We start from the raw sequence: 23,266 nt of genomic DNA, 5'->3' as shown, positions 1-23,266 counted from the left end.
ATGGAACAAACACCAAATTGAGACTGCATGCAGAATTCTGCAAAAATATTGTCTGTGTACAACGTAAAATACCAAATAATGCATGCAGAGCAGAATTAGGCCGATACCCGCTAATTATGAAAATCCAGATAAAAGCTGTTAAATTCTACAACCACCAAAATTGAAGCGATTCCCAAACCTTCAATAACAAAGCCATCACATACAGAGAGATGAACCTGGAGAAGAGTCCCCTAAGCAAGCTGGTCCTGGGGCTCTATTCACAAACAGATCCCACAGAGCCCCAGGACAGCAACACAATTAGACCCAACCAAATCATGAGAAAACAAAAAGAGAATTACTTGACACAAGGGAAAGAATAAACATACAAACTGAGCAAACTGGAATGCTATTTGGCCATGAACAGAGAGTACACTGTGGCAGAATACCTGACCACCGTGACTGACCCAAACTTAAGGAAAGCTTTGACTATGTACAGACTCAGTGAGAATCGTCTTGCTATTGAGAAAAGCTGCCGTAGGCAGACCTGGCTCTCAAGAGAAGACAGGCTATGTGCTCACTGCCCACAAAATGAGGTGGAAAATGAGCTGCACTTCCTAACCTCCTGCCCAATGTATGACCATATTAGAGACACATATTTCCCTCAGATTACACAGATCCACAAAGATTTCGAAAACAAACCTAATTATGATAAACTATGATAAAGTTATAAAGTTATTTATCCTTTTGTACATCAACTATTTGCACATAATATGACATTTAAAATGTCTTTATTTTTTTGGAACTTTTGTGACTTTAATGTTTACTGTTCATTTGTATTGTTTATTTAACTTTTGTTTATTATCTACTTCACATGCTTTGGCAATGTGAACATTTGTTTCACATGCCAATAAAGCCCTTAACTTGAGAGAGAGAGAAAGAGAGAGAGAGAGAGAGAGAGAGAGAGAGAGAGAGAGAGAGAGAGAGAGAAAGAGAGAGAGAGAGAGAGAGAGAGAGAGAGAAAGAGAAAGAAAGCAAGAGAGAGAGAGAGAGAGAGAGAATGTATTTTTTTTGTGATGTCTTTGTTTTTGTTATTGAACAAAATATTCAAGTAAAAAAAATAAATCCAAAATAAATTGATATTCACAAACATCTACGATACAACACATCCAGTGACATGCCAGAACTTGTTCACCATCATATACATTCTTTGAGATGGTCCACAAACGGGTTCCCTAATTCTATCAAATTGATAAAAAAATGTAGTTGACTTTATAGTATATAATTTAGTGGGATGTAACTACATTTTTTAGGCCTCCAGTTTGTAACTGAGAGTGAATATGAGGCTTTCCAATTGATGACAATACAAATATTTTTGCAGCAATTAGAATACAAAGCTTTCTCTGACATTGCTTAAGTATATTTACGTTTCCCAACAGACATGGATAATGGTGGTGATGGATGGATAGAAATTCCTCGACACAAAGAAACGACAGCACATACAGTATGCCGACATGGTGTCACAGGACCACAGTGTGTGTATTTGTTTTATTTTTTTCAACTATTAAACCTTCATTTAACTTGGCAAGTCAGTTAAGAACACATTTCTTCTTTACAATTACGGCCTCCCCCAGCCAAACCTGTTCACCGCTGGACCAATTGGGGTGGCAAGGTAGCCTAGTGGTTAGAGTGTTGGACTAGTAACCGGAAGGTTGAAAATTCAAACCCCTTTGCTGACAGGCAGTTAACCCTGGCTGTCATTGAAAACTTTAATTTGTTCTTAACTGACTTGCCTAGTTAAATAAAGGTAAAATAACAAAAATAAAAACAATAAAATATTGTTCGACTCGGATTTGATTAGGTTACACCCCACATAGTCTGGTTCCTCTCTAGGTTTCTTCCTAGGTTCTGGCCTAACTAGGGAATTGTTCCTAGCCACCGTGCATTGCTTGCTGTTTGGGGTTTTAAGGCTGGGTTTCTGTACAGCACTTTGAGTGAACAGCTGATGTGAGAAGGGCTTTATAAATACATTTGATTTCATACTTTTTGCATCTCCAACAGAGATGTGATACTTCCCTGTTTGGGGTTTTAAGGCTGGGTTTCTGTACAGCACTTTGAGTTAACAGCTGATGTGAGAAGGGCTTTATAAATACATTTGATTTCATACTTTGTCTCCAACAGAGATGTGATACTTCCCTGTTTATTACATCCATTCTGGCAGGAGTAATTCCTATAAACTGTCTTAAATTGCAGTAGTTTATGTCTTAGGTTGAAGGAGCAGGTAGGAACGTTTTCACAATGGTTCTCCTCAATTTCGTTTCCCATTTTTTTCCTTACAGGTCCTGAACCAGCAGAGTTTCAATCAACCCTTGATATAAGTTGGTAATACACTGATTTGGCGTACAGTAGACAGCTTCTTTCAGTATTTTATTTCTATGCTAGATGCCTTTAGTTCATCCAGATTCTGTTACAGAGATCGAATAAGATGTCTGAGCTGTAAGAATTTAAAGAAATCGGATAATTCAACTCTTTCTTGTAATTGTATTGAATGACAGTGGAGAGCCACTTTAATGCTCAACAGGACTTAACGGTGCTGTCATTTAACTCTGAAGGTAAGGTGGGGGGAGAGAGTGTCACGATCTTCCTCCTCTTCGTCTGAAGAGGAGAGGCGAGAAGGATCAGAGGACCAACATGCGGCGTGGTATGTGTTCATGATGAAAGTTTAATTAAAGAAAGAACTGAATACAAAAACAATAAACAAATAAAACTGTGAAGCTAATAATGAGACCTGTGCTGACACAAGCAACTAACATAGACAATCACCCACAAACAAACAGTGCCACCCAGGCCACCTTAGTATGATTCTCAATCAGAGACAACTAATGACACCTGCCTCTGATTGAGAACCATATCAGGTCAAACATAGAAATACCCAAATCATAGAAAAACAAACATAGACTGCCCACCCCAACTCACGCCCTGACCATACTCAATAATGAATACAAAACAAAGGAAATAAAGGTCAGAACGGGACAAAGTATTTCAACTATTGGTGGCACATTTCCATTCCACTTGAGAATAAGGATAAGGTTGGAGACCTTTTTTTTTTGAGAGCCTTTTTGATTCGTTATCCAGTCTAAAGTTAGACTATAGCATCCTCTTCTGGACATTTTACAAAATGTCTTTGCAACATGTTGTCCCCAGTGTATATAGTACAGAGATAGGCCGAATGCATAATGTCATGTATACAGTACATTCAGAATGGATTTTTCCACATTTTGTTGTGATATAGCCTGAATTTAAAATGGATGATATTGAGATTTTTTGTCACTGATCTACACACAATAACCCATAATGTCAACGGGGAATTGTGTTTTTAGAAATGTTTACATATTAATTAAACATGAAAAGCTGAATTGTTTTGAGTCAATAAGCTTTCAATCCCTTTGTTATAGCAAGCCTAAGTAAGTTCAGGAGTAAAAATGTGCTTAACAAGTCACTATAAGTTGCATGGACTCCATAGTGTTTAACATGCTTTTTGAATGACTACCTCGTCTCTGTACCCTACTCATACAATTATCTGTAAGGTCCCTCAGTCGAGCAGGGAATCTCAAGCACAGATTCAACCACAAAGACAAGGGAGGTTTTCCAATGACTCGAAAAGAAGGGCACTTATTGGTAGAATGGTAAAAAAAGCATGATGAAGTTATTCATTTGACTTTGGTTGGTATATCAATACACTCAGTCACTACAAAGATACAGGTGTCCTTCCTAACTCAGTTGCCGAAGAGGAAGGAAACTGCTCAGGGTGGATCAACAACATTGTAGTTACTCCACAATACTAACATAAATGACAGAGTGAACATAAGGAAGCCTGTACAGAATAAAAATATTCCAAAACATTTATCCTGTTTGCAATAAGGCACTAAAGTAATACTGCATAAACTGTGGAAAATAAATACACTTTTTGTCCTGAAAACAAAATGTTATGTTTGAGGCAAATCCAAGTCTTAATATTTTCAAGCATTGTGGTGGCTGCATTATGTTATGGGTATGCTTGTCATCGACAAGGACTCGAGAGTTGTTTTAGGATAAAAAATAAACAGAATAGAGCACAGGCAAAAGCACAGGCAAAATCCTAGAGGAAAACTTGGTTCAGTCTGATTTTCAACAGACAATAACCTAAAACACAAGGCCAAATATACACTGGAATTGTTTACCAAGATGACATTGAATGTTCCTGAGAGTCGTAGATACAGTTTTGACTTAACAACTTGAAAATGGCAGTCTAGCAATGATCAACAACCAACATGACAGAGCTGTAAACATGTTTAAAGAATAATTGGCAAATATTTTACGAAGCTTTTAGTGATGTGCAAAGCTCTTAGAGAGTATTAAAGTCTCACATTGGCAATCTCTGCCAAAAGTTATTCTAACACTTATTGACTCAGAGGGTTGAATACTAATCTAATCAAGATATATTAATGTTTTATTTTCCATTCATAAACGGTTTTTAAAAAATTTCTTCCACTTTGACATTACAAAGTATTTTGTGTGGATCGTTGACAAAAAAAATAGCAATTAAATCCATTTTAATCCCACTTTGTAACACAACAAAATGTGAAAGAAATCAAGGGGAGTGAATACTTTCTGAAGGCTCTGTACAATTATCATGAACAAATTTATACGGAAGGTAGGAGAAGCAATACATTAAAGTAGTTCTACATACTCAAAATACGTTAATTGACCCAATAATTGGTGATCCCCAAAGATAGTTGAGATTAGAGGTCGACCGATTATGATTTTTCAACACCGATACCGATACCGATTATTGGAGGACCAAAAAAAGCCGATACTGATTAATCGGACAATTTTTATATACATATATTTGTAATAATGACAATTACAACAATACTGAATGGACACGTATTTAACTTAATATAATCCATCAGTAAAATCAATTTAGTCTCAAATTAATAATGAAACATGTTCAATTTGGTTTAAATAATGCAAAAACAAAGTGTTGGAGAAGAAAGTAAAAGTGCAATATGTGCCACGTAAAAAAGCTAACGTTTAAGTTCCTTGCTCAGAACATGTGAAAGCTGGTGGTTCCTTTTAACATGAGTCTTAAATATTCCCAGGTAAAAAGTTTTAGGTTGTGTCACGTTCTGACCTTTATTTCCTTTGTTTTGTCATTATTTAGTATGGTCAGGGCGTGAGTTGGGGTGGGCAGTCTATGTTTGATTTTCTATGATTCGGGTATTTCTATGTTTCGGCCTAGTATGGTTCTCAATCAGAGGCAGGTGTCATTAGTTGTCTCTGATTGAGAATCATACTTCGGTAGCCTGGGTTTCACTGTGTGTTGGTGGGTGATTGTTCCGGTCTCTGTGTTTGCACCAGATAGGGCTGTTTTGAGTTTTCACGTTTCTTGTTTTGTTAGTTTATTCATGTATAGTGTCTTTTTAAATTAAACATGAATAACCACCACGCTGAGTTTTGGTCCGCTTCTCCTTCAACTCAAGAGAACCGTTACAGGTTGTAGTTATTATAGGACTATTTCTCTCTATACCATTTGTATTTCATATACCTTTGACTATTCAATATTATAATAGGTACTTTAGTATTGCCAGCCTAATCTCGGGAGATGATGGGCTTGAAGTCATAAACAGTGCAATGCTTGAAGCACAGCGAAGAGCTGTTGGCAAATGCAGGAAAGTGCTGCTTGAATGAATGCTTACGAGCCTGCTGCTGCCTACCACCGCTCAGTCAGACTGCTCTATCAAATCATAGACTTAATTATAATATAATAACACACAGAAACACGAGCCTTAGGTCATTAATATGGCCCAATCCGGAAACTATCATTTCGAAAACAAGACGTTTATTCTTTCAGTGAAATACGAAACCGTTCCATATTTCATCTAACGGGTGATCATCTAAGTCTAAATATTGCAGTTACATTGCACAACCTTCAATGTTATGTCATAATTATGTACAATTCTGGCAAATTAATTACAGTCTTGCTAGGAAGAAATGGTCTTCACACAGTTCACAACGAGCCAAGCGGCCCAAACTGCTGCATATACCCTGACTCTGCTTGCACAGAACGCAACAGAAGTGACACAATTTCCCTAGTTAAAATAAATTAATGTTAGCAGGCAATATGAACTAAATAGGCAGGTTTAAAAATATATACTTGTTTATACATTTTTAAGAAAGGCATTGATGTCTATGGTTCGGTACACATTGGTGCAACGACAATGATTTTTTCGCGAACGCGCTTGTTAAATCACCCGTTTGGCGAAGTAGGCTGTGATTCAATGATAAATTAACAGTCACTGCATCGATTATATGCAACGCAGGACAAGCTAGATGAACTAGTAATATCATCAACCATGTGTATTTAGTGTTTATGTTAAGATTTATTTATTTTTATTAGATCAGATTAATGCTAGCTAGCACCTTACCTTGGCTCCTTGCTGCACTGTAGTCAGGCTGCCACGCAGTCTCCCCGTGGAGTGCAATGTAATCGGCTATGATCGGTGTCCAAAAATGCCGGTTACCGACTGTTATAATGCTAATTCATCGGCCATTCCGATTAATCGGTCGACCTCTAGTTGAGATCTTACGTATCTCAGTGTTAAGGTTGAGCCAAGACATCAGCAGCTTTATTTGCAGTGAAATGGTTAATATCTCTATATTAGATCTAAGATCTTAGATCCTAGATCCCAAGTCCACAGTCTAAATGGCAATGCTATGGTATACATATGAAACACATTCAAGTTGAACCTTATTTATTAGTTATCTTCAATACAATGACAGCAGTTTACTTTCAGCTTAGAATACCGCATGGTCATGGCTTTATTTATGGGCATAGGGGTCTTGTTCAAGTTGTTCTCAGGTGACGTCAGAGCTTAAGAGGCTGGGCATGAACAGCTGTTGTGCAGGGGGGGGGGTTCAGAGGAGGGGCTGGGGGTATGTTCCGTCCTGGTCTAGTTCTATTCTACCATATTTGTCGGGTAAGATTCAAACTCTATTTCTGCTTGTTTGGGTGTGTCGACGTGGTTCCCATGTACAGTATAGAAAGCAAGATAACGTTGATTTGACAAATGATCTTTAGGTGGTCAACTGTGGCGAAGTTCGAAAATAACTTGAGATATAAATAGCGTTTGGCTGCACTGTATTTGTAAATGCATGTTAACAGTGTGCCACTCATGCTGTAGAGCAGTAGGAATAGTTCTAGACTATTTCTGGTGTCTCTATTGTCTTACCAACACCAACGTTTCGGTATACATTTATGACAACACTTACGTAGCTAAATAACCAGTAACGTGTTTGTCTCCTGGTCAGATTAGGGACATTTACTCAGTTGATTAGATGTTTAAAGGAAATCGTAAAGGTTTGCATTTGGTTCAAATGCCGTTCAGATTTCAACATGGACTCAGTGATAGGAAATAGGGCTGTTTTTTTTTTTTTTTTTTTTTACTATATTTTTATCTGGTGCAAAACACAGACAGGAACAATCACCCACAAACACACAGTGAAACCCAGGTTACCTAAATATGGTTCCCAATCAGAGACAATGACTAACACCTGCCCCTGATTGAGAACCATATCAGGCCAGACATAGAAATAGACAAACAAGACATCCAACATAGAATGCCCACTCAGATCACACCCTGACCAACCAAAACATAGAAACATATAAAATAAACTATGGTCAGGGTGTGACACTCGCAGTCTTTTTCTGTCAGAACCATATGACACAAACACAGATTCAGGAGACTTGTGATGTTATGTACCTAAGAACACAAAACATTTAGCTCAGTTTTGCCTGCTGTATATTGAATTGTGCATTTTATGTATGTATTTACAGTGTTGTTGTTTATCCACAGTGGACTCCCAGCAGAAGATGACTCTCCAGTGGACTGTGGTGGCTATCTTCCTTTATGTGGAGATAGCTGTCATTCTGATCCTTTGTCTGCCTTTTGTATCTGCCAAGAGGTACTGTGGGGAATCATATCCTAGCATTTAACCGGGTTGAAGCATCAAGCCTTCTCTTGTGACATTTGGCCAAAACTGTAACATTTACAGTCCAATCCCAAATTATTGGCAATATAGCTCGGTATCTGCATAAGCAAAACCAAAAGTCTGTGTCTAATAAATAATACAAATACTGAGCTATATTTTCAGACGTTTACATGCAGTTAGTTGACCGATTATTTCACTTAATATTCACTGTATCACAATTCCAGTGGGTCAGAAGTTTACATACACTAAGTTGACTGTGCCTTTAAACAGCTTGCAATATTCAGGAAAACGATGTCATGGATTTAGAAGCTTCTGATAGGCGAATTGACATCATTTGAGTCAATTGAAGGTGTACCTGTGGATGTATTTCAAGGCCTACCTTCAAACTCGGTGCCACTTTGCTTGACAATATGCGGAAATCAAAAGAAATCAGCCAAGAACTCAGAAACAAATGTGTAGGCCTCCACAAGTCTGGTTCATCCTTGGGAGCAATTTCCAAATGCCTGAAGGTACCACGTTTATCTGTATAAACAATGGTATGCAAGTATAAACACCATGGGACCACACAGCCGTCATACCTCTCAGGAAGGAGAATAGTTCTGTCTCCTAGAGATGAACGTATTTTGGTGCAAAAAGTGCAAATCAATTCCAGAACAACAGCAAAGGACCTTGTAAAGATGCTGGAGGAAACAGGTACAAAAATATCTATATCCACAGTAAAACTATATATATATATATATATATATATAACTATATCAACATAACCTGAAAGGCCGCTCAGTAAGGAAGAAGCCACTGCTCCAAAAGAGCCATAAAAAAGCCAGACTACGGTTTGCAACTGCACATGGGGACAAAGATCGTACTTTTTTGAGAAATGTCCTCTGGTTTGATGAAACAAAAATGGAACTGTTTGGCCTTAATGACTATCGTTATGTTTGTAGGAAAAAGGGGGAGGCTTGCAAGCCGAAGAACACCATCCCAACCGTGAAGCAAGGGGGTGGCAGCATCATGTTCTGGGGGTGCTTTGCTGCAGGAGGGACTGGTGCACTTCACAAAATAGATGGCATCATGAGGGAAGAAAATTATGTGGATATATTTAAGCAACATCTCAAGACATCAGTTAGGAAGTTAAAGCTTGGTCTCAAATGGGTCTTCCAAATGGACAATGACTCCAAGCATACTTCCAAAGTTGTGGCAAAATGGCTTAAGGACATCAAAGTCAAGGTATTGGAGTGGCCATCACAAAGCCCTGACCTCAATCCTATAGAACACTTGTGGGCAGAACTGAAAAAGTGTGTGCGAGCAAGGAGGCCTACAAACCTGACTCAGTCACACCAGCTCTGCCAGGAGGAATGGACCAAAATTCACCCAAATAATTGTGGGAAGCTTGTGGAAGTTTACCCGAAATGTTTGACCCAAGTTAAACAATTTAAAGGCAATGCTACCAAATACTAATTGATTGTATGTAAACTTTTGATTTACAGGGAATGTGATGAAAGAAATAAAAGCTGAAATAAATCATTCTCTCTACTATTATTCTGACATTTCATATTCTTAAAATAAAGTTGTGATCCTAACTGACCTAAGACAGAGAATTTTTACTAGAATTAATTGTCAGGAATTGTGAAAAACTGAGTTTTGGCTAAGGTGTATGTAAACTTTCGACTTCAACTGTGTATACAATTCAAATACTGAGCTATAATGTAGCAAACAAATTGGGTAATTATATTATTTTATACTAATTAATCAGAAAAATAGTCACCATTTTTTGTCTAAAAACATTAGGGGTCAAAATTATTGATACCCCTAAACATTCTTATAAATAAAGTAGTCAAATGTTGAGTATTTGGTCCCATATTCCTAGCATGCAACGACTACATCAAATTTGTGACTCTACAACCTTGTTGGATGCATTTGCAATTTGTTTTGGTTGTGTTTCAGATTATTTTGTGCCCAATAGAAATGAATGGCAAATAATGCATTGTGTCATTTTGGAGTCACTTTTATCGTGAATAGAACATGTTTCTAAACACTTCTATATTAATGTGGATGCTGCCATGACTATGGAATATCGGGAATCGGGAAAATCTTGATTCGGGAATATCGGGAATCAGGAATTTTGATGAGTGAGAAAGTTCCAGAGTATGAAAGATCATCCCCCAAGATATGTTAACCTCTCACCAGGTCAGCATTACTTGGGGGTATGATCTTTGACCCTCTGGAACTTATTTACACAGACATATACAAAGAACTAAGTGACTTTGGTATAATCCCTTGTTGTCTGTAACTACTCATTCTCTAAGTTTTCTACCTCTTACTTTCTCTTTTGCAGATGGCGATCACTGTTCAACCTGAGTATATGGAACTGGTTAGCTCCATATTGGAACAGGGGATTCTTTACCATGATACTCATCCTCATCATTCTCTTCTGTGGTAAGTCATCATACTTGAAGTATATTGGTTGGGTGTTTGGTTTGGCAACACTGAATCTGTTGTAAGACAGATAGTCAGAAAGTTTTCCATAATGGCACTTTTTTATAGGATTGTGGGTTATTCTCCTTGTTCTATAGTTTCATCTCATAGTCTAGTGACATATTATACACATTACAAGACATACAAAGACATTTACGTGCTTGTATCAACAAGTTATAAAACATTATACGTGGCTTTACACAGTGTTACAATCAGTCCTGTTGTCCAGAAATCCCCAGCTAGTGATTTTATTTGGCCCCAAAAGTGTTACTTTTTATTGTTGGACATAAAAGTCCAGAAAAACCATTTCATTTTGGAAATGTGTCCCAAAATATTACAGGGAGCGTTACAGGGAGATTTACAGGGAGCGTTACAGGGAGCGTTACAGGGAGCGTTACAGGGAGCGTTACAGGGAGCGTTACAGGGAGCGTTACAGGGAGATTTACAGGGAGCGTTACAGGGTGCGTTACAGGGAGCGTTACAGGGAGCGTTACAGGGAGCGTTACAGGGAGATTTACAGGGAGCGTTACAGGGAGATTTACAGGGAGCGTTACAGGGAGCGTTACAGGGAGCGTTACAGGGTGCGTTACAGGGAGATTTACAGGGAGCGTTACAGGGAGATTTACAGGGAGCGTTACAGGGAGCGTTACAGGGTGCGTTACAGGGAGCGTTACAGGGAGCGTTACAGGGTGCGTTACAGGGAGCGTTACAGGGAGCGTTACAGGGAGCGTTACAGGGAGATTTACAGGGAGCGTTACAGGGAGATTTACAGGAAGCGTTACAGGGAGCGTTACAGGGAGCGTTACAGGGAGAGTTACAGGGAGATTTACAGGGTGCGTTACAGGGAGCGTTACAGGGAGATTTACAGGAAGCGTTACAGGGAGCGTTACAGGGAGCGTTACAGGGAGCGTTACAGGGAGATTTACAGGGAGCGTTACAGGGAGCGTTACAGGGAGATTTACAGGGAGAGTTACAGGGAGCGTTACAGGGAGATTTACAGGGAGCGTTACAGGGAGATTTATAGGGAGATTTACAGGGAGATTTACAGGGAGCGTTACAGGGAGCGTTACAGGGAGCGTTACAGGGAGCGTTACAGGGAGATTTATAGGGAGATTTACAGGGAGAGTTACAGGGAGCGTTACAGGGAGCGTTACAGGGAGCGTTACAGGGAGATTTACAGGGAGATTTACAGGGAGCGTTACAGGGAGATTTACAGGGAGCGTTACAGGGAGCGTTACAGGGAGAGTTACAGGGAGAGTTACAGGGAGCGTTACAGGGAGCGTTACAGGGAGCGTTACAGGGTGCGTTACAGGGAGCGTTACAGGGAGCGTTACAGGGTGCGTTACAGGGAGCGTTACAGGGAGAGTTACAGGGAGAGTTACAGGGAGCGTTACAGGGAGCGTTACAGGGAGATTTACAGGGAGCGTTACAGGGAGAGTTACAGGGAGATTTACTGGGAGCGTTACAGGGAGCGTTACAGGGAGCGTTACAGGGAGCGTTACAGGGAGAGTTACAGGGAGAGTTACAGGGAGAGTTACAGGGAGATTTACTGGGAGCGTTACAGGGAGATTTACAGGGAGCGTTACAGGGAGCGTTACAGGGAGATTTACTGGGAGCGTTACAGGGAGATTTACAGGGAGCGTTACAGGGAGATTTACAGGGAGCGTTACAGGGAGATTTACAGGAAGCGTTACAGGGAGCGTTACAGGGAGCGTTACAGGGAGCGTTACAGGGAGATTTACAGGGAGCGTTACAGGGAGCGTTACAGGGAGCGTTACAGGGAGAGTTACAGGGAGATTTACAGGGAGCGTTACAGGGAGCGTTACAGGGAGATTTACAGGGAGAGTTACAGGGAGCGTTACAGGGAGCGTTACAGGGAGCGTTACAGGGAGCGTTACAGGGAGCGTTACAGGGAGCGTTACAGGGAGCGTTACAGGGTGCGTTACAGGGAGCGTTACAGGGAGATTTACATGGAGCGTTACAGGGAGCGTTACAGGGAGCGTTACAGGGAGCGTTACAGGGAGCGTTACAGGGAGCGTTACAGGGAGATTTACAGGGAGCGTTACAGGGAGAGTTACAGGGAGAGTTACAGGGAGCGTTACAGGGAGCGTTACAGGGAGATTTACTGGGAGCGTTACAGGGAGATTTACAGGGAGATTTACAGGGAGCGTTACAGGGTGCGTTACAGGGAGATTTACTGGGAGCGTTACAGGGAGCGTTACAGGGAGCGTTACAGGGAGCGTTACAGGGTGCGTTACAGGGAGCGTTACAGGGAGCGTTACAGGGAGATTTACTGGGAGCGTTACAGGGAGCGTTACAGGGAGCGTTACAGGGAGCGTTACAGGGTGCGTTACAGGGAGCGTTACAGGGAGATTTACAGGGAGCGTTACAGGGAGCGTTACAGGGTGCGTTACAGGGAGATTTACTGGGAGCGTTACAGGGAGATTTACAGGGAGATTTACAGGGAGCGTTACAGGGAGCGTTACAGGGAGATTTACTGGGAGCGTTACAGGGAGCGTTACAGGGAGCGTTACAGGGAGCGTTACAGGGTGCGTTACAGGGAGCGTTACAGGGAGATTTACAGGGAGCGTTACAGGGAGCGTTACAGGGAGCGTTACAGGGAGATTTACAGGGAGCGTTACAGGGAGCGTTACAGGGAGATTTACAGGGAGCGTTACAGGGTGCGTTACAGGGAGCGTTACAGGGAGCGTTACAGGGAGCGTTACAGGGAGCGTTACAGGGAGATTTACAGGGAGCGTTACAGGGAGCGTTATAGGGAGCGTTATAGGGAGCGTTACAGGGTGCGTTACAGGGAGCGTTATAGGGAGCGTTACAGGGTGCGTTACAGGGAGCGTTACAGGAGATTTACAGGGAGCGTTACAGGGAGCGTTACAGTTAGCGTTACAGGGAGCGTTACAGGGAGCGTTACAGGGAGCGTTACAGGGAGCGTTACAGGGAGAGTTACAGGGAGCGTTACAGGGAGCGTTACAGGGAGAGTTACAGGGAGATTTACAGGGAGCGTTACAGGGAGCGTTACAGGGAGCGTTACAGGGAGCGTTACAGGGAGCGTTACAGGGAGAGTTACAGGGAGCGTTACAGGGAGCGTTACAGGGAGAGTTACAGGGAGAGTTACAGGGAGCGTTACAGGGAGCGTTACAGGGAGCGTTACAGGGAGCGTTACAGGGTGCGTTACAGGGAGCGTTATAGGGAGCGTTACAGGGTGCGTTATAGGGAGCGTTATAGGGAGCGTTACAGGGTGCGTTACAGGGAGCGTTAGAGGGAGCGTTACAGGGTGCGTTACAGGGAGCGTTACAGGGAGATTTACAGGGAGCGTTACAGGGAGCGTTACAGGGAGCGTTACAGGGAGCGTTACAGGGAGAGTTACAGGGAGCGTTACAGGGAGCGTTACAGGGAGAGTTACAGGGAGATTTACAGGGAGCGTTACAGGGAGCGTTACAGGGAGCGTTACAGGGAGCGTTACAGGGAGCGTTACAGGGAGATTTACAGGGAGCGTTACAGGGTGCGTTACAGGGAGCGTTACAGGGAGATTTACAGGGAGCGTTACAGGGAGCGTTACAGGGAGCGTTACAGGGAGCGTTACAGGGAGCGTTACAGGGAGCGTTACAGGGAGAGTTACAGGGAGATTTACAGTATGTGATCGTATACAAATGTAAACAAGGTCTGAAATTATCATGTTTTAGTCAAATATCTGTTTGGGCTTCATGCAGTCAATTGCAGGCTGGTACCTGTTACCGTAGCGATTGCCACCTGGTTTATCAGAGTCAAATGGTTTGTAATTATTTTGACCATCGGCAGCTGAATCTAGTGATGATCCCTGCTGTAATGTGTTATAGTTGCTACACGTCACTGTTACACCTGTTTCCTGTTTCCACCCTAAGATGCTCTGAGAGAGGTGAGTCAGTGCTCCAGAGCAGTGCACCGTGGGAAACGGCAAGCGTATTAACTTCCGCCTGTTGTTACACTAGTAATCACTCCTCTATGTACGGTAGCAGGTAGCCTAGTGGTTAGAGCGTTGGTCTAGTAACTGGAAGGTTGCAAGTTCAAACCCCCGAGCTGACAAGGTACAAATCTGTCATTCTGCCCCTGAACAGGCAGTTAACCCACTGTTCCTAGGCCTTTATTGAAAATAAGAATTTGTTCTTAACTGACTTGCCTCATTAAATAAAGGTAAAATAAATACATAAAAAATACACTGTCCCCATGTGAGAACCCTTTGAATAACCTTTGTGTTCTTTAAGAGCGTAGCTATAGACACTAATGCAACTGTGCCCTGTACCTCCCTCCTAAGATGCTCTGAGAGAGGTGAGAAAGTACTCCAATGCAGAGCCCACAGGAGAAGCTAAGCTGAACCCCAGCCTGTTTGACCACCTCCACATGAAGCTGTTCAGAGCCCAGAGGAACCTCTACATCTCTGGCTTCTCCCTCTTCCTCTGGCTGTGAGTCCTACTTCATATTATCACACAGGAAAGTCAGGTTTGTTTATCATAGATGACGTGCAACAATTTCCTGGGGTTAGGGTTGTGGTTGAAGCTAGTTTGAGTTGAACTGGGATGTGATCATTAAGTTAGGGTTATGGTCAGGGTTCAAATCAAATCAAATCAAATTTTATTTGTCACATACACATGGTTAGCAGATGTTAATGCAAGTGTAGCGAAATGCTTGTGCTTCTCGTTCCGACAATGCAGTAATAACCAACGAGTAATCTAGCTAACAATTCCAAAACTACTACCTTATACACACAAGTTTAAAGGGATAAAGAATATGTACATAAAGATATATGAATGAGTGATGGTACAGAGCGGCATAGGCAAGATGCAGTAGATGGTATCGAGTACAGTATATACATATGAGATGAGTATGTAAACAAAGTGGCATAGTTAAAGTGGCTAGTGATACATGTATTACATAAAGATGCAGTAGATGATATAGAGTACAGTATATACGTACACATATGAGATAAATAATGTAGGGTATGTAAACATCATATTAAGTAGCATTGTTTAAAGTGTCTAGTGATATATTTTACATCAATTCCCATCAATTCCCATTATTAAAGTGGCTGGAGTTGAGTCAGTGTGTTGGCAGCAGCCGCTCAATGTTAGTGGTGGCTGTTTAACAGTCTGATGGCCTTGAGATAGAAGCTGTTTTTCAGTCTCTCGGTCCCAGCTTTGATGCACCTGTACTGACCTCGCCTTCAGGATGATAGCGGGGTGAACAGGCAGTGGCTCGGGTGGTTGTTGTCCTTGATGATCTTTATGGCCTTCCTGTGACATCGGGTGGTGTAGGTGTCCTGTTGTGGTCAGAGTTGCAAAAGTTTTTCCAGAAATCCAGGTGGAGGATTCCTGAATGTTCTGCTCATTCCTTCCTGATTCCACAAATCTTCCAACCGGGATTTCTGGGAAAACTAAGGACTTTTGGGAAAGTTCCCAGAATGTTTTAACCCTAGTTATGGTTGAGGCTAGGGTTAGTTCGGGTTAGTGTGTCACTCATTTATCACTTCTTGCCCCTGTAGTGTGATGCGGCGTGTGGTGACTCTGATAAACCACGTGGCCGTCGCTACGGTAACGGGGACCAGCCTGCAAATCCAGGCGGAGAGCGCCAATCAGGCAGCCAAGAAGTACCAGGAGGACAACCTGCTTCTGAAACAGGTGAACACCAGAGTCAGGAAGAGGGCCTGGAAGGGGCATTATCTGACTGTATATGTACAGTCGATAGTCATCTCTCGTGGAAGACTTAAAACATAGTTACAAAAGTTTAACAAAGTTACGCCAAGGAGTTGTGAAGGGTATTTTTGTCAGATGATGTCATTGTTGTGTTTCTTGTTTGTGTGCACTTTATTTCACCATTATGTCACCATGTGATGTACGAAATTGTTTTCCCAACTGACATGTAAACCAATCATTCATTCATTCATTCATTCATTCATGAGAACATTTACCTCACAATAACATAAGTAATATAAGAAAGTGCTGTCTGCTCAGGCTCTGCTGGATGAGGAGAAAAACACAACTGCAGGCAAACGGCTACTGAGGAAGGAGGCAGAGAAGTTGATGGAGGAACTGAAGACTGCAGAGGATGGTGGGTAATCAGGAAGTGAATTAAGAATTAAACTGTTTAATGTTTACTTTGCATTTTTTTAATTAACTGAATTTAAATGGAATTGACCTCCAAACCTGTCTTCAAATCAAGTTTTATGTGTCACATGCTTCATAAACTAACAGTGAATTGCTTACTTATGGGCAGTGGTGGAAAAAGTACTCAATTCTCATACTTGAGTAAAAGGAAAGATACCTTAATTAATAGAAAAAGTACAAGTGAAAGTCACCCAGTAAAATAGTACTTGAGTAAAAGTATTTGGTTTTAAATATACTGAACAATCAAAAGTAAATTTAATTGCTAAAATATACTTAAGTATCCAAAGTCAAAGTAAAATTACAAATAATTTCAAATTACTTATATTAAGCAATTAAGCAAACCAGATGGTGCCATTTTCTTGTTTTTTATTTATTTAAGAAAGCCAGGGGCACACTCCAACACTCAGACATAATTTACAAAAGAAGCATGTCTGTTTAGTGAGTCCATCCAGATCAGAGGCATTAGGGATGAGAGGGGTTATTCTCTTGATAAGTGTGTAAATTGGACCCTTTTCCTGTCCTGCTAAGCCTTCAAAATGTAACGAGTACTTTTGGGTGTCAGGGAAACTGTATGGAGTAAAAAGTACAACATTTCTTTAGGAATGTAGTGAGGTAAAAGTAAAAGTTGTCAAAAAATACAAATAGTCAAGTAAAGTACAGATACCCCCAAAAACTACTTAGGTAGTACTTTAAAGTATTTTTACTCAAGTACTTTACACCACTGCTTACGGGCCAATCACAATGCAGAGAGAAAAATATAGACGAGGAATAAGTAAACAATGACAATAACTTTATACACAAGGTACCAGTACTGAGTCGATGTGCAGGGGTACGAGGTAATAACATGGCTATATACACACGGTACCAGTACTGAGTCGATGTGCAGGGGTATGAGGTAGTAACTTGGCTATACATACAGGGTACAAGTACTGAGTCGATGTGCAGGGGTATGAGGTAATAACTTGGCTATATATACAGGGTACAAGTACTGAGTCGATGTGCAGGGGTATGAGGTAATAACGTGGCTATATATACAGGGTACCAGTACTGAGTCGATGTGCAGGGGTATGAGGTAATAACTTGGCTATATATACACGGTACCAGTACTGAGTCGATGTGCAGGGGTACGAGGTAATAACATGGCTATATACACACGGTACCAGTACTGAGTCGATGTGCAGGGGTACGAGGTAATAACATGGCTATATACACACGGTACCAGTACTGAGTCGATGTGCAGGGGTACGAGGTAATAACATGGCTATATACACACGGTACCAGTACTGAGTCGATGTGCAGGGGGTATGAGGGAATAACTTGGCTATATACACAAGGTACCAGTACTGAGTCGATGTACAGGGGTACGAGGTAATAACTTGGCTATAAACACAAGGTACCAGTACTGAGTCGATGTGCAGGGGTATGAGGTAATAACTTGGCTATATACACAAGGTACCAGTACTGAGTCGATGTGCAGGGGTATGAGGTAATAACGTGGCTATAAACACAAGGTACCAGTACTGAGTCGATGTGCAGGGGTACGAGGTAATAACATGGCTATATACACAAGGTACCAGTACTGAGTCGATGTGCAGGGGTACGAGGTAATAACATGGCTATATACACACGGTACCTGTACTGAGTCGATGTGCAGGGGTACGAGGTAATAACATGGCTATATACACAAGGTACCAGTACTGAGTCGATGTGCAGGGGTATGAGGTAATAACTTGGCTATAAACACAAGGTACCAGTACTGAGTCGATGTGCAGAGGTACGAGGTAATAACATGGCTATATACACAAGGTACCAGTACTGAGTCGATGTGCAGGGGTACGAGGTAATAACTTGGCTATGAACACAAGGTACCAGTACTGAGTCGATGTGCAGGGGTATGAGGTAATAACTTGGCTATAAACACAAGGTACCAGTACTGAGTCAATGTGCAGCGGTACGAGGTAATAACTTGGCTATATATACAGGGTACAAGTACTGAGTCGATGTGCAGGGGTATGAGGTAGTAACTTGGCTATACATACAGGGTACAAGTACTGAGTCGATGTGCAGGGGTATGAGGTAATAACTTGGCTATATATACAGGGTACAAGTACTGAGTCGATGTGCAGGGGTATGAGGTAATAACTTGGCTATATATACAGGGTACCAGTACTGAGTCGATGTGCAGGGGTATGAGGTAATAACTTGGCTATATATACACGGTACCAGTACTGAGTCGATGTGCAGGGGTACGAGGTAATAACATGGCTATATACACACGGTACCAGTACTGAGTCGATGTGCAGGGGTACGAGGTAATAACATGGCTATATACACACGGTACCAGTACTGAGTCGATGTGCAGGGGTACGAGGTAATAACATGGCTATATACACACGGTACCAGTACTGAGTCGATGTGCAGGGGTATGAGGTAATAACTTGGCTATATATACAGGGTACAAGTACTGAGTCGATGTGCAGGGGTATGAGGTAATAACTTGGCTATATATACAGGGTACCAGTACTGAGTCGATGTGCAGGGGTATGAGGTAATAACTTGGCTATATATACACGGTACCAGTACTGAGTCGATGTGCAGGGGTACGAGGTAATAACATGGCTATATACACACGGTACCAGTACTGAGTCGATGTGCAGGGGTACGAGGTAATAACATGGCTATATACACACGGTACCAGTACTGAGTCGATGTGCAGGGGTACGAGGTAATAACATGGCTATATACACACGGTACCAGTACTGAGTCGATGTGCAGGGGGTATGAGGGAATAACTTGGCTATATACACAAGGTACCAGTACTGAGTCGATGTACAGGGGTACGAGGTAATAACTTGGCTATAAACACAAGGTACCAGTACTGAGTCGATGTGCAGGGGTATGAGGTAATAACTTGGCTATATATACAGGGTACCAGTACTGAGTCGATGTGCAGGGGTATGAGGTAATAACTTGGCTATATATACACGGTACCAGTACTGAGTCGATGTGCAGGGGTACGAGGTAATAACATGGCTATATACACACGGTACCAGTACTGAGTCGATGTGCAGGGGTACGAGGTAATAACATGGCTATATACACACGGTACCAGTACTGAGTCGATGTGCAGGGGTACGAGGTAATAACATGGCTATATACACACGGTACCAGTACTGAGTCGATGTGCAGGGGGTATGAGGGAATAACTTGGCTATATACACAAGGTACCAGTACTGAGTCGATGTACAGGGGTACGAGGTAATAACTTGGCTATAAACACAAGGTACCAGTACTGAGTCGATGTGCAGGGGTATGAGGTAATAACTTGGCTATATACACAAGGTACCAGTACTGAGTCGATGTGCAGGGGTACGAGGTAATAACATGGCTATATACACACGGTACCAGTACTGAGTCGATGTGCAGGGGTACGAGGTAATAACATGGCTATATACACACGGTACCAGTACTGAGTCGATGTGCAGGGGTACGAGGTAATAACATGGCTATATACACACGGTACCAGTACTGAGTCGATGTGCAGGGGGTATGAGGGAATAACTTGGCTATATACACAAGGTACCAGTACTGAGTCGATGTACAGGGGTACGAGGTAATAACTTGGCTATAAACACAAGGTACCAGTACTGAGTCGATGTGCAGGGGTATGAGGTAATAATTTGGCTATATACACAAGGTACCAGTACTGAGTCGATGTGCAGGGGTATGAGGTAATAACGTGGCTATAAACACAAGGTACCAGTACTGAGTCGATGTGCAGGGGTACGAGGTAATAACATGGCTATATACACACGGTACCAGTACTGAGTCGATGTGCAGGGGTACGAGGTAATAACATGGCTATATACACAAGGTACCAGTACTGAGTCGATGTGCAGGGGTATGAGGTAATAACTTGGCTATAAACACAAGGTACCAGTACTGAGTCGATGTGCAGGGGTACGAGGTAATAACTTGGCTATATACACAGGCTACCAGTACTGAGTCAATATGCAGGGGTATGAGGTAATTGAGGTAGATATGTACATATAGGTAGGGGTCTCACATAAAATGTGTTTATGTTAATAAACTGTCAATTACCGTGATACTGACAGTTATTTGATTGACAATCACCGGCTGGTGAAATATGGTGACCTAAATAGCCCTCGTCTAACACATCAGAATAATAGCTTAACTTCTGCATATGTATGCTGTTGTATCCAGTTTCAAAGACAGTTGTTATGTATAAAAAAATGTATATGTCATTATACGTGAGTGTTGTCTGTGCAGCTGTGCGTAAGTCTAATGCTGAGGTGGAGGCCATGAAGAGGCAGGCTAACGGTCTGACAAAGGAGTATGACAGACTCTTGACAAAGCACAACGAACTACAGGTAATATACACACACACACAGTCTTGTAGAACTAACCTTGTGGGGACACACAATTCAGTCCCATTAAAAATCCTATTTCTCGTATGCCGTACCCTTAACCTAACCCTAACCTTAACCCTAACCTTAACCTAACCCTAACCTAACCTTAACCTTAACTCTAACCCTAGCTCCTATCCCTAACCTTAAACCTAATTCTAACCTTAAGCCTAATTTTAACCATAAGCCTAATTCTAACCCTAAACCTAATTCTAACCTTATGCCTAATTCTAACCTTAAACCTAATTCTAACCTTAAACCTAATTCTACCCTAAACCTAATTCTAACCTTAAACCTAATTCTACCCTAAACCTAATTCTAGCCTTAAACCTAATTCTAACCTTAAACCTAATTCTAACCTTAAACCTAATTCTAAACCTAATTCTAACCTTAAACCTAATTCTAACCTTAAACCTAATTCTAACCTTAAACCTAATTCTAAACCTAATTCTAACCTTAAACCTAATTCTAACCTTAAGCCTAATTCTAACCTTAAGCCTAATTCTAACCTTAAGCCTAATTCTAACCTTAAACCTAATTCTAACCTTAAACCTAATTCTAACCTTGAACCTAATTCTAACCGTAACCCTAAACCTCCTTGTGGGGACCAATAAAATATCCCCAGTTGGTAAAATTTTTGTTAATTTACTATTCTTGTGGGGACTTCTGGTCCACACACACAAAACACACACGTACACACACACATGTCAATGCATCATGGTAGGCATATTTGTGATTGGTTTTCAATTCATTTGACCCTAATCTACCCCCAATAAATGAATCACAAATAACTTTTCACCAACATTGGTAGGACTGATTTAACCACTTGACTGTCTATTTTTATTGATATTTATTCATTTATACTGTATTTTGTTTATGACTATTTAAAACGCAGAATCTTCAGGGTGGAGCTGGAGACAAGAAGGAGCAATAAGGACTAGATCCAAATCGTTGATCCAGATGACTAGTGGTCAAGGACAGAAGGTAGCCAGCCACAGCTGTTATGACTTCACATGGAGACCAGCTTTTCAGCTGAGCAACTCTTCATTCATCTCTGTCTTATGTATTCTGTACTGTGCATGGGAAAAGGTGCAGTTATTCAATGTATCCACATTGTATTTGTATTGTAACTAAGATAGAGAGCTGAAATTGTGTCATGTTTGAAGAAGGAACCAAGGATTTTTGCGTCTGTAAACGTGTAGTCTTAAATTCCTTCTCTGGAGCTCATGTAATGTCCTTGGTTAATTGCTTTGCCGTTTTAAGTCATAGTATATAGTACATTAGTACTTTAAAGTATAATACTTGTGTCGTATATATACTCAAAGTACATTATGCTAATATGCAGAACTTTCGGCTTATGAAATGCAAAATCCTGTTTTACATCTGTATCCAGTGGGCAAAATTGGTTGAAATAATGTCACAGTTTACAAGCAGAACTGGTTACGTGGAGGGTATACCCTCAGATCAACTGTGAATATGTTTTTGCTGAGTACCATGAAGTGGCATGATCCTCTTCTGTTCAATGATTAAAAGACAAACATTTGAACAAATCTGACATTTGAGGCATTATGTACAGTATAAGGAAAGCACAAACTGAAGAGGAAATGTAGGTGAGATGTGGGAAGACAGGACAGGTATTGTAAGAAGACAGGACAGGTAATGTAGATGAGATGTGGGAAACCTTTGACAGGTAATGTAGATGAGATGTGGGAAGACAGGACAGGTAATGTAGATGAGATGTGGGAAGACAGGACAGGTATTGTAGGTGGGAAGACAGGACAGGTATTGTAAGAAGACAGGACAGGTAATGTAGATGAGATGTGGGAAGACAGAACAGGTATTGTAGGTGAGATGTGGGAAGACAGGACAGGTATTGTAGGTGAGATGTGGGAAGACAGAACAGGTATTGTAGGTGAGATGTGGGAAGACAGGCGGGGAATGTAGACAACATGTGGGAAGATAGGTGTGGGAAGACAGGACAGGTAATGTAGTTGAAATGTGGGAAGACAGGACAGGTAATGTAGAAAGACAGGACAGGTATTGTAGATGAGATGTGGGAAGACAGAACAGGTATTGTAGGTGAGATGTGGGAAGACAGGACAGGTAATGTAGAAAGACAGGACGGGTAATGTAGTTGAGATGTGGGAAGACAGAACAGGTATTGTAGATTAGATGTGGGAAGACAGGACAGGTGTTGTAGATGAG

The 23,266-nt window shown here is 41.4% G+C and overlaps 1 protein-coding gene across 1 annotated transcript; it reads left to right on the top strand.

Annotated features, from left to right (window-relative positions):
- The first annotated feature begins 6,933 nt into the window (after positions 1-6,933).
- LOC135508626 (B-cell receptor-associated protein 29-like) lies at positions 6,934-22,597 on the top strand. Its single transcript, XM_064928867.1, has 8 exons — positions 6,934-6,995; positions 7,872-7,980; positions 10,340-10,440; positions 14,789-14,936; positions 16,013-16,148; positions 16,482-16,578; positions 20,925-21,025; positions 21,957-22,597. Exons 2-8 carry the CDS (start codon positions 7,889-7,891, stop codon positions 21,993-21,995), a joined length of 714 nt encoding a protein of 237 aa, XP_064784939.1. The 5' UTR covers positions 6,934-6,995; positions 7,872-7,888; the 3' UTR covers positions 21,996-22,597.
- The last annotated feature ends 669 nt before the right edge of the window (positions 22,598-23,266 follow it).

Source organism: Oncorhynchus masou, chromosome 22 (genome assembly GCF_036934945.1).
Source record: "Oncorhynchus masou masou isolate Uvic2021 chromosome 22, UVic_Omas_1.1, whole genome shotgun sequence".
In the NCBI taxonomy this organism is placed as follows: domain Eukaryota; kingdom Metazoa; phylum Chordata; class Actinopteri; order Salmoniformes; family Salmonidae; genus Oncorhynchus; species Oncorhynchus masou.
Note: the sequence above shows the minus strand (reverse complement) of the source record. Positions and strands in the feature narration are given on the sequence as shown.